Consider the following 13,008-nt stretch of genomic DNA (forward strand, 5'->3'; position numbering starts at 1 on the left):
ACACACATTACATAGCCCTTTGCTTCCGAGCAGTGAGACTAATGCACTTCACAATCACTAGAGATTAATCTTCTCACCTGTACTGCCATCACAGTACTAACTGAAATTCTCTATTTAACACTTCAAACAGGTGTTGGCTTTAACCATTTTTTAGATTTCTAATCCAGTTTCTGGTCATGTTTGGACCTTCTCTTACATTCAAGAGATACCAGCTGGAGTCCATCTAGGTGTAAGAGGAGAAACCTAAGTATGTTCACGGCAGAGCTAACGATACATAAAGATAGCACCCGACCATGCTTTATAATCTGTCCTAAGGCTTTTGGACTAACTAATGTAAAATGAAGAAACAAGGATATCAGTATCTGCAGATGACAGAACTGCACAGTGAGACACAGACAAAAACATTTCAAAACTGAATAGGTGATAGAATTTGAATGTACACAATCAGCAAAAAGCAAAACAGACACTATAGAAAATCAGTAATATCAGCACAAGCTTGAGAAATTCTCCTAAAATAGTATGAAAAACCAGACATATGGAAGAGCAGTATGTAAATGTATGTGTGTATGTGTGTGTGTGTGTACCCGTGTGTGTGTGTGTGTGTGTACACATAAAACTTTCCTGAGTTCAAGAAAAATACAAATATACAGAATGAAGGGGCCCACGGCCTGTATATGGTGTCTTCCTCCTCCTGCTCACATCCTGGGGCATTTCTTTTAGAAAATTTCCTTTCTCCAATTCCATTCGTTCCAGTAGGACTAACAATCAGAATGCCTACTTTTTAGAGTTCCAGCTCTTACATATGGGTGTCAGCCTATAATTTTTTTTAAAAAATCACTGGGGATACTGTTCAGCTTCTTGGTTTGCAATCAGACAGGCCAGAACTGTGAGCGGCCTCTCTAGTGGAATGAAGTCCGTTACTCATTGAGGCCGTGTGCAAAGTCACAGGCACAGAGCAAAGAACAGAAACTTGAGGCAAAGGGTGGAGTAGGGTGAGAGCAGAATTCTAGGTTAGTTAATAAACTTCACAGCCAGAATAAGAGACTACAGGAATGTTCAAAAGCCCAGGCGTAGTCCCCCTGGATCAGAGAGGGTCACGAGACAGACAGCAGAGCTTCTTAACGTATCCAGGAGAGCTGGGCACGCCAGCCTTCCGCACGTGTACAGGGTAACCCAGACCGCTGCGTCTGGGTGGAGACAACATTCCTACTCGGCAGCACTGGAAGGGAAGATGTCTGCGTTCAGGCAAGCAGTCACAGCCAGGGCAAGCTCTCCCTGGAGGAAAAGACGTCACTGGGAGAACAGCTTCTTCTTCAAGTCCATTTGTGTCCGTGGTAAAGCAAGCATTTACCAAGAGAAAATTTTCTTGCAGACAAAAAATAATCTAGGTCACAAATTGAGAGTCAATCTCCCATATTGCTCTGTGTTTTTCACTACTCACATACAATCAATTGCTAACTCAATGTTCCTACTTTTCAACTATTTATCCAACCTGCCCCCTTGCTGTATCCCTATTGCTACTGCTGTAAGTCACCATCGCTTCTCACCAGGGTTACTGGACGAGTCCCTCAACTGCCCTGTCTCCAGCTTCACCTCCCCGAACTCCTCCCACCCCTCCCCCGACCTGTTTCTCGGGCCCTACCACTGTTCCTCTGGGTGCGTTTACATCCATAGACCGATTACATTTCATTTCACCATGTGTTATCAAGCATCATTTTTATTTCTCGAAGAAGTATACTCAAAAGACAAAACCCACTCACTCACTTTTCTTTCAGTTTAACTATCTGGTGCTGTTTTTAGAACTGGACATTGTTTCATCCTGAATAGAGTATCTCTTGACTTTTTAGAAACCTAAGGTCACTAGGACTGTCTTTGCTTTAAAGACTCCAGACTTTTGCTTTTGGGTTTAAATATTTTGAAACAAGACTCAGATTTTCACTTAAAATTTCCTTCTTATAGAATCTTGAGAAATAATTTGTGTGGTATAAATATTTAATCTTACTACACAGACTGTCGCAAACATGCTGAAATTATAAGACACATAACACGTCAGCTAAGAAGGAATGGAGCGTTTTTCATCAACACAACCATTGGTAAACAAGTCTTACATGTAACATACAGACAAAGCAACGTGTTACTCATTTACCAGTTCCTCTCGTAGATCTTGGGCAACGCCTATGAATTCTTAAAAGTATATTATAATATGAAAACCACATAAATGCTTAGGTCTCATACATACACTTTATAAAAAACTTAAGAAAAACAATGCTGCCATAAAATGTTGCAATTATACTTATGAACAGTTTTAAAAGCAGAGGGCTACATAAAGATAAAATGGCAATTCCTCAGTGTGGCATCTAAAGCCCTCCGCACGCTGGCCACATACCTGCCTCTCTCACCTCATCTCTCACCATCCCTCAGCACGTGCTAAATTCTCCAGCAGTAAAAACACTTCCCACGTTGTTTCCAGTCTCCATGCTTTTGAATATGATACTCTCATACTGACAAAACTCTTTCATTCTCCTTCCCCTTCCACTACCATCTGACTAACTGGGCAAACTTCCCCTTTACTAGAGTAACGCTAACCAGCCTGCAGAGCTGGCCTGTTCCCAGGCCACCAACACTCGGCCCTCTGTGTGCACACACAGACAGGCAGACAGATGGGGTGGGGTGCAATAGAACCCAGCAGATGCGGCCTATCTAGATCCATAAAGGTTTTTACTCATTACATTCACTTTCAAAAGAATGATTGGGACTCACGGCTATTAGAAGGCCTAGAGAGAAAGCACTGAGGTTTGCTCCTGAACAAGCGCAGGGGGGAGATCTTGTCCAGCAGCAGGAAGGGACTCTGGATCGCCCGAGAATGGACCCTTCCCACCCCAGAGAGGTGTCATCCTCTGCGTGAGTATGTAGCTCACACAGCTATTCACAAATAAGTACTACATATTCCAAAGACTAAAATTCAAATGTAAGAGCAAAGGCTTAAAAAAAATAGCCAAGATGCTCTGAGACAAAAGAATAAGGAGGGGGAACATAACAAACCAGACACAGAAATTAAGACAAACGCAAGGATAGAAAAACTGATCAAACAGAATAATAACCCCAGGTTACAGAGTAGTCAGGGAGACAGAAATCAAAACCATCAGGAGACTCCACTTTGTACCAGCTCAGCAAAAGTTAAGAAGTCTGGCAGTTCCAAGTGTTGGAAAGGATGTGATGCCGCAGGAGCTATTCCGTGTTACTGGCGGGAGTATAAACTGGTACCATCACCTTGGAAAAACACCTGGCATTACCTTTTAAATCGAGACACTTAAATAGCCTGTGATCCATCAGTTTCACTCCTCGATATACACCCTAAAAGCACATATGATGCATGGGGGACGCCCGGATAGGAATGTACTTACAAGTGCCATCCTAACAGGAAACAAAACAAGAAGCAAAGAGACAAAAAGAATCTACCCAAGGGTCTATCGGTGGTAAAATGGAGAAACAGGGTTTTGCATAATCAAACCGTGGAAGAGACAACAGTGAAAATAAACTACAGCTTCTTTGTCAAAACAGATGAATCTCAGTAACACAATGTTGTATCCGACAAGCAAACCCTAGATGGCAACGTGTCATATGACACCTTATAACATTAAGACAATAGGACTAAATTATATATTATTTAGACACACACATGTGGTAAAACCAACTAAAAAGCCTGCAAAGGAATGATAAATGTGAAATCTGTAACAGTGGCTATCTTGGAATGAAGAAGGAACACTTACGAAGAAGAAAATAATTGGCAATATTCTAGCTCTTGGGTTGGGGTTGGATAGAAGTTAATAAAAGACTAAGTAAGAAACAAAATTGTCCTAACTGTAAGAATTCCAAATGTTTGATCAGTTTTGGCTGTCATTTGCTGCTGAGGAATTATCAACTCATATAAATGAGCTTAATACCTTAATACTGTAGGTAATTTCAGTGAAATGAGTAAAGTAACTCTTAAAAAATTCAACACAAGTATAATTATTAAAACTTTTATAATACCAAATTTCCTAGACTTTTTTCAAAAAAGAAAAAAAAAAAAAAAGAAAAGAAAGGGCTTTAACAATACCTGATTTCCATGAAGGTCCAAGACATCTAAGTTTTTTAGATTCTCCAGGTTTGAGATTTTCTTGATTCTGAAAATCAGAAGTAGAGTAGAAACATGTATGTATCATGCCTACTGCAGACCAAACCACTCGAAGGCATAACTCATTGTAATTTAGACAGACAGACAGACAGACAGACAGACACATACATATATATGAACAGAGAGACTGTCTATAATTATCCATATTAAACCCGGTTCCCCTTGATTGGGTCGTAATGCTAAAGACGCAGGCCCACTGGGAGAACGAACCGAAGGCGGCTCAGAAGTCCCGTCCTGAGGGAAGAACAGTTCTGCTTCTAAGAACTTCAGCACAAGGCAGTGTTCAGGCAATCCCCTCCCCGCTGGACTGCAGTCTAAACTCCACGCCTCAGCCCTCGAGGCCCTGAACGGTCCGGCCGCTGATCCACCCAGCTCTCCTCCCAGCAGGGCTCAGGCTCCCGCTCGCTCTGCTCCAGCCACAACAGTGCTCTTGCCGTCTCTAACTTACAGCTTCATTTCTGCCTGGGGGTCTCTCCCTGCTGTTCCTTCCTCCTTAATGCTCTTCCCTAGACGTTCACGAGGTTCAGGTCTAGGCTCAAATACCCCCTCCGAGTGGCCTTTCCAGATGACCCTCTCAAAACCAGCTCGCCCTCCCTGTCCGCATCCCTCTCTCCTTCCTGTTTTAATGGACTTCACTGAATTTATCCTGACCTAAATTTGTATCATGAATGTGTATACTTTTTATGATGTTCTTCCTCAAACCAAAATGGGAGCTTCAAGAGGCCAGAAGCTTTGACAGGCCCTCTGCTCTACCCCCAGCGCTCACGCCGCCACCTGGCACCAAGGAGGCACCCAGTAAATATCTGTTTAATCAGCGGGCGAACATGCGGACACAACGGGTGAGTTTTAGGTACAAGGTCTTCATAACCGGAGTGTTCATCGCAGAGACAGACTGGATGCCGCGTAATGCTTCCTACTGAACCTTCTCGGGTGGTGATATGTGTTTGGAATTTTTGATTTGCCATCTTGTGAAAACTAAAATGTTCCCATAAATTTAAAAACACAGAATTTTAGCTCTAAAGTGTCCCCTCTTATATTCCCTAGTGGTGAGGGCCTCCCCCCTGCCTCCCCCATTTCTAACTCCTATGGCTACCTTACCTGCCCAACTGCCTCCGACGGGACTCTCCTCTGACAAACAGACAAAAAGAGCAAAACCACTTCCTTTCATTGTTCTCCTCCCTATAACACCCTGCTTCCTCCCGCTGCCGCGATGCAGCGGAGGGACAGGAGCGGCGGCACAGAGGGCTAGGATGAAGGTCATCCCACCTGTCCTCATTGTCACTGGTCTGTCACTGTTCATTTCTGCCGTCACCCTTTCCCGCCTCAACGAACCATTTCCACCAATCTAAATGTTTCCAGAACCTGGATCATCCCTTAAAACTTCATAAATGCTGATCATCAAGTAAACACAACGCAAACTGAAACTTCATGAATTTCTATCCCTATTTGACTTTAGCCATCTTCCGTCACAGCCAAGCCCAGAATTATATCGCCACAGCCAACCCAACCCAATTTAGTTTACAAAAATATTCACCACACACCTGCTACGTTCCCTTGTGTGTGGCTGCAGTTCTTCCTTCTCCGTTAGCTCACACGCTCACGCACATACACCCGCACGCACCCCTTACGACCACAGCCTCCTCTCCTCATCGGTCTCCGCTCTCACACCATCACACTAGCAGAGCTGCTCTCTCCCTGGAAAGCACCAGGCCCCACGAACACCCCTAAATCACTTCATCTAAGCCGTTAACATCCTTCTGGACTCACTGGAATCCTTTATTACCCTTCGTCCAGAGTCAGGCATTTAGTACCTTACCTTACACTTGAATCAGTGAATGTTAACAACAATAACAGTAACAGCAGCCAAACCAGAAGGGAAAACAGACAAAACTCTGAACAAAATCGTTCCTCTGCCTGCTCTGCTCGCGAAATACCTAGAGCAGCTGCAGAAAATCACAGCGTCCTGACAACATGGCCCGAGACAGAGCGCCGGCCCCCTGGCGACCCGGCCCGGGGCAGAGCGCTGCTCGCTAACAGTACTGGCCTCAGGCTACTAGAGACATCTTTCATTCAATTCTTTAATACTCCCAAGCTCACATTCCCTAAAACAGGGGTCCACAAACTTCTGTGCGTATCAGAACCATCCAGAGGGCTCGCTAAAACACGGACTGCTGAGCCCCCCCTCCAGAGTTTCTGGGACAGGGTCCAAAAATGTGTGTTTCTAACAAGTCCTTGGGTGGTTACTGGTCCAGGAATCACATTCTGAGAAGTACCTAAAATACAGACCTTCTTCCTCATCAAATTTCAGTTCCCCTCTCATACAGGCTTTAAGAGGGTGAACTCAACTACTAAAGCCTATTCTAAGGAAACAGTCCGAGATGCAGACAAAGATTTTTGCACGAGGGTACTCATCACAGAAAGGACACAGTGCAAGCCTCGCAAAAGGGAGATACTTAGTAAACTGTTACAAATACGTCCATGTATATACGCAGCTCTTAAAATGACACTCTCAAAGCATGTTTAATGACCTGAGAAGGTGTAAATAAAAAAATATAAACACTCAAGTGAAAACCACCTGGTATAAAAACCAATCCTGCAAGACTGTGATGCGTGAGAGCAGAATGAAGGGTGCCCTCAGGGCTGAGGGCCAAAACCCGGGAGCACGGCAAAGGGACGGCTGCGTGTCCTTTCGGTGTCTTATCAGAGCACCGACAGGGAGCCCACCTCGGGTCATCTGACCAGTTACAGCTGATGAGAGCCAGACTCTGCGAAGCTGTGTGCCAACCTGCAGAAAACTGATGAGACAGAATGATCTATGCCACGTAGGGATGTAATTCATTTCTGTCTAATAGAAAAGACAACCCAGAGGATATGATTCTGCCGCTTTGTAGGATACTGACCTGTTTTATAACTTCACCTTCATTTTTCACTGACTGAGCCTCAGTTCCTCGTATCCTCCTTTGACCAGCTTCATCATCATACTGGTTCCCTCACTATTGAGTTAATTAAGACTTGGCCTGTAATTACTATCTGTTGGCCTGAGAATTTTATTTCTAACATTCTGAAAATTACACACAATGGATGGAGACTGTCTCAGCCTCCATTTCTCTAATTTGGAGGTCAATGTAATCGGCACTTTAATCACAGGAACCTCCATTTGCAACGTGTCCTCTCACAGCATCCCACCAGGCCACACGTGAGCCTGGGGTGAATACACGTGCTTCAAACACAGCCTAAGAAAACAGGAGGCCATTAGGTCCGCTATTCACGCCCCTACGCAACACGGCACCGGGAAGCAATGTTCTGTCCCTGTGAGATAACGGCACTGGAAAGCAATGGAAATAATAAAATATACCCTCAATAAATGTTATTTGGTTTGACTAATTATCAGGCTGAATCTCATAAAACAAATTATGACTGAATCTGAATCCGTTCAAATAATCTTTCGAAAATTTTAGCCTAACAGTTTCTTAAGTATTACTCAGTTGTGAGTTGCCATCTAAAAGCCACAGGACTCAACACCAGCCCTGAGCACAACAAGCCAACAGCCATCTATGAAGATTACCTGTTCTTCCCCAGCAGGAGGACACGGAGGGACCTCAGAGTAGAAAGCCCACTAATTTCTTCAATCTGGTTATCATATAAATCCAAGAATATTAGCCTCTGCAGATTAGAAATATTTTGGATCCGAGTTATAAAATTGTGTTGAAAGTTCAACAAGCGAAGGTGTTCCTCCCCATCGATGACAGGACATACAGTCAGCTTTTGCCTAGAAAACATAGAAGAAGTTAATAAGATTCTTACATGGCAGCCGGCCTCCTCTTACAAATCTTAACAGTAGTATCTTTGTGCCCCCCTGCTGTGAGCAGACAAAGATGAACGGAACCATGTCTTGCCTCCATGAACTAAGCATCCTAGATCTAACTGTAAATCGCTCAAATAAAAGCCAACAAACTTTGGCAAGAGTAATTATTAAAATTAAGTCTAAGCTCTCACTGTATTTTTTAAAAAATCTCCAATATTAATTATTTCACATAAAATTAACATCAGAAAACACTCAATGTAATTGCCTTCTGAGACCGAGGTTGAGAGGATCCAAAGAACCATATAACATCAGCAGAGAAATGTCTTTGCCGTCAGTCCACTGATACAAAGGCTGCTCAGGCAACTCAGCCACCAGGAAAAGCAACACACAGAAGGATCTCTCACAGGATCACAGACTCTTAAGCCAGGCGGTGTCTTAGGAAGAGCCTGAAGTTCAGCCATCCACAGCTCACTCTGATGGAGACAGTTTCATCCTGAGATTCATTACTCGTAAGGCGGTCCTAACCGAACATTTCCTCAGAAGCTCAGATGTTAAGTATATGTTTACATGTTCAACACTAACTTTGACTTTGCAGAGTACTTAGAATGCTACAGGGTATGATGCCAACTGAGTAATGTTTGCCTTTAGGTATATTTAGAACAGTAAGCCTCTATCATGCAAGAGTTAGAATGTGTTACATGTGCAATGAATGTGTGCAGGGCTCTTGGAGAATTCTACTGATGTAACACAATGGCCAGAGAGCAGGGGTTCTCCTCGGAGATTTTCAACAGTCTTCAAGGAAAATGTGGCTCTAAGAATCAGAGTGAACAACTCTCACAGGTAGGTTTATTAGAAATATCTCCTTTCAGTAAAAATCAAGTTAATATACCCTTTAAAGGAAATAAATCAGAGTGCTCTAAGCATAAGCAACACTGCAGAAGTTATCAGAATCCTCCTCATAAAAAGAAGAAGGATGATTAGCACAAGGAAATAACTGAATGTTAATGTTGCTTAAAAATACAGACTCTGAAGAAATTGGTTTAAAATAGAAATGAAAATATTAGGTAATTTCTTTTAGTATTTAGAGTTCATTTTTTGTGTTCAAATATATATTTGGTACTTCTGTCTTACAAATTATAAATTAATAAACTATAAGTATTTTTGTAAAGTGTATACCTTTCTGCATCAGCTTAGCAAAAAGTTGATACTGTCTCATTTTTCCTGCTTCAGTCTTGCTCTGTTTCTCACAGTTATACTGACTGATACCCCAGCTTCTAGTTCACCCAATTCTTGAGTCAGTCATCACTGAGCTAGGAAGATGAATAACCTCTGACCCTCCTCGTACACAAGCTCCTGAGGCCGGAAATAAAGTCACGTTCTCAGATTCCGAATCGAGTGACCAAGTCCCACCTCCAAGGCTCACTTATGTACCTCTTAGCCCCGTAAGTCCCTGTCATCCAGGAAAGCAGCAAACCCAGCGCTCTCCAGGGGAGTCTGTCGCCCTACAAGATCCCTGAGTCGCCACACCTCCTGCCCTGTTACTGAGGTGTCTGCCGGACGGTGCTGTTGGCCTGTTTCTGACTCTAGGCCCACCCTAACTCCCAGAACAGCCAGAGCTTAGCTCTTCCCAGCATTTCTCCTCAGGGCTGGTTCTATGCTTGACCTTCAGCCTCCTGGCTAAGAAGCTGCTCGGCACGGCAGACCTGCCCTTGGAAATCACTGCCGTGACCCACTGGCTCTCAGCAAACGATCCCCAAGTCCTTGCTGCTGGCCCAGCTTCCCTGACTGCGCATCCGGGTACAGATCAAATGCTACCTAAGCTTCTGACATTTCTGTGATCCTGCCAGTGCACAATCCGCCTGCGAAGCTGAGCCAGCTCCCTGAGCCTTGGCTTTTCTTGGTAAGCAAGTCTCCGCCGGATCAAAGTTTGCTTCTTCACCCCGAGGCCCAAGGACCATCTTCACAACTGCCTGACGCACGAAGCAACAACACAAGAGCCTGAGTTGTTATGTGACGGCTCCCGTTAGCATCAGAAGCATCGAACTGAGGGGCTCAGGTACTCTTGGCTGGACTTATAAAGACTGAGATAAAAATGACCACAAAATCCCTCAAAACATTAAAATGATGTGATGAAAGCTGAATTAGACAGCATTAGAATCTCAAAAACCAACAGCACTGCAAAGATGGCACAACAGTGACTGCCCTCAGGGGTCACCGTGCCCACCAGACAGCAGGCCACGCCCCCACGGAGCCCCTCCCTCCTGCAGACACACACGGTCCCCGTCCCCGAGAGCTGCGTCAGGTGCGCTGCTGGGAAGCCTGCTTAACCACCTGCTGTCAGGGACGGCTCCAAGCGACAGGGCACGGGGCAAACAGCTTCTGTGCTGGCCACGGGGCCACGGCCCAAGCCTCCCCGCCGCTCCGGCGCGGGGTCTTTTCCAGACCTAGGAGGGCAGCGGGCGCTCAGTGTGCTGACCCATTCTACAGTGTTCCAGGTTATTCTGTCCCAGGCTCTGTTCTGGCTGCTGGGGACACAGAATTGAACAGAACTCCTGGTTCTGTGGGGCTTATGTTCCAGTATGAGACAAACCACAAACTTCATAAGTGAAATATGTCATATGTTAGAGGGCGGTAAGCGCTAAGAAGAAAAAGAAAGCAGAGAAGGGGGCTGGGGACTGTCAGGGTTGGAGGAGCTACAGCTTTGGGGAGAGTAGCCAGGGAAGGCTACCCCTGAGGTGATGACATGTGAGTAAAGACCTGAAGGAGGCAAGATAGTGAGCCTACATGTAGGTGAAGGAACAGCATTCCAGGCAGAGGGAACAGCAAATGCAGAAGCCCTGCGGTCTAAGCATGCTTGGTGTTTCCCAGGAGCCGCAGGGAGGTAGGTACAGCCGTAGCAGGTGAGTGAAGGAGAGGTCAGGAGGCGGTGAGGCCAACAAGCTAACCGGGAACTCAAGTGGATGGGACCCACAAGCCCGTGTGAGGGCCATAATTTGAAGTTGGTTTCTAAGCCCATTTCTATCGATGTCGTGTTTTAGAACTGCTGCAGTGCTCTTTCAGAGCACACTCAGGCTCTCTTACATTACTACATAGATTTAAATGTCTCCACGTAACCGTGAGAGGGCAAATTTGAAAAGGAAGGAGAACGGACAGCTGGAAAACAAGACGAGGGAGAGATTTGTGTAGCTTTCAGGTCCTGTACCATGTCTGTACATTATCTAGTCAGCAAATACAGTAAGTTGTCCTCACCTTTCTAGGGTCAGCCTGTCTGAGTACAGAATTTTCTCCTCAGAAGAACGCTGGAGAATGGGGAAGGATGGCATTGATGAGCTCACCAAGTTAATATGATCACCTGTTGGAAATGATACACAAATTATTTGATTAAGAAAGACCTTTAAAATCTTGAAACTACAGTCACCTTATATTTGGAGAACCCTGGCACCTACTAATATCCTTTCTAGAAAATACAGCTTCCATAGCTCTCTGCATTTTAAATGTTACTAAACTTGAGCTTGTTTCTTTCCTCCTCAAACCAAAACTGTGTGCCCTGTGGATACCACATAATGTCCCCTTGCCTCACAGACGGGCTGAAAGTGCAGAACGACTGCAGTGCTATCTTTAGCCCTTTACAACACTCCTAATGCTAAACTTTAACTCTCTTGTGGTCGAGATGATCATCCCTCATTACCAGATACATTGGGGCCAGCACTATGACAGCCCTGCCGGATTCTGGACTTTGAAGGTGTCTGAATGGAAGAATCTCCAAATGCTGGTAAGGAGCTCGTGGTAGTTTTCATTTCCAGCCCACACGGTTCTGTCCCGTTTGTTGTGGACGAGATGCAGGATGATTTATTACGAGGTGAAGGGCTTATTACTCTTCCATCTCCTTCAAAATATCAAAAAATGTATCACAAAGCTACACAATACACGGTGTTGCTACAGGAAATACAGCGACAGTAGTTTGGGACAGCAAATGTAAGCCTAGCACCATCCCTTCTTTTCGTATGTTCAACTGCTACTAGTAGAGAACATCTGCAGAGATCAAAGTGGATGGCGATTAATCTTACACACTTGCAGTCAGAGTCCACGAGGTATGTGACACCTCTATGAGGTTTACAGGATGTTGGTTAGATACGGTCCCTGCCATTAAGTAGCTTTCAATCTAGTGGGCAACACAAATGAAATTAATAATCTGTATAGAACAACATGTACAAAATGCAGAATTAAAAATAAGAGCTACTTATATATTCACACTTAAATTTGTCTGGTTACTTTTCACTTAAAGAAGACGGTTACAAATGGGTTTGAGGGGAGGTGGATATTAAGATACATCTAAAGATCTAGAATAATGCAGAATGGTTAATAAGACATGCTGGGAAGTTCCAGAGATGAAGTAAGACTTGAGCAATGGGTCAAAGCTGCCAGTTTGAACACCAGAGGAAATAGACTCTATTTCCTTCTACAAAGAGAAACTTTCCTGAAAGCAGTAACTGATGTTGAGCAGTGATGAACAGTAGCACAGAACGTAAGGTACCACAGAATTCTGCTGCTTAAACTGACCAATAAGGCAAAAAGATGAACCCAAACCTAGGAAGTTAACATACTCTCTGGGAGGCCATCTGAAAGTCAAGTTCCATACATGTCACATTAAAGAGCTGTAAAGCCATGGCACCTGCTAGCTTCTCCAGGGGTGCAAAATACAATCCAAAGTATCACACATCTAGGTTCTTGCACAACATAGTCAATGCTCACAACCTAGTTTTACAAAAATCATGAAATATCACAATACCAATAATGATGTTCCATGTACAAGCATTCAGGATGTGACATCGTGTTCATAAATGAACTGATCTTGTGACATGACCGGTTGCTGCTGGCAAGACACCCAAGCAACCATGATTCTGTAGGCTGATTTAGAAATCAAAAACTAGATGGTTAAAACACAAAAACTAGTGTAAGGGGTCATTGATTAAGGATTAACTAGTCAGCTAAAGATGATAAAGGAAAAACTCCCAAACTGTATAGA

General features: G+C 44.2%; 1 protein-coding gene across 2 annotated transcripts in view; it reads right to left on the minus strand.

The window, feature by feature from the left end:
- The window catches only part of LRRC49 (leucine rich repeat containing 49), a 103,924-nt gene that overhangs the window by 84,578 nt on the left and 6,338 nt on the right, over positions 1 to 13,008 (minus strand). Inside the window, exons 4-7 of one of the 2 annotated variants that reach the window (XM_010955322.3) lie at positions 11,671 to 11,868; positions 11,232 to 11,334; positions 7,743 to 7,946; positions 4,100 to 4,166 (exon numbers count right to left, since the gene is read on the minus strand). In XM_010955322.3, coding sequence (XP_010953624.2) covers positions 4,100 to 4,166; positions 7,743 to 7,946; positions 11,232 to 11,334; positions 11,671 to 11,868 — 572 coding nt within the window. The remainder of the gene's footprint in view (positions 1 to 4,099; positions 4,167 to 7,742; positions 7,947 to 11,231; positions 11,335 to 11,670; positions 11,869 to 13,008) is intronic. The other variant, XM_010955323.3, reaches the window with a different exon arrangement.

Source organism: Camelus bactrianus, chromosome 27 (genome assembly GCF_048773025.1).
Source record: "Camelus bactrianus isolate YW-2024 breed Bactrian camel chromosome 27, ASM4877302v1, whole genome shotgun sequence".
In the NCBI taxonomy this organism is placed as follows: domain Eukaryota; kingdom Metazoa; phylum Chordata; class Mammalia; order Artiodactyla; family Camelidae; genus Camelus; species Camelus bactrianus.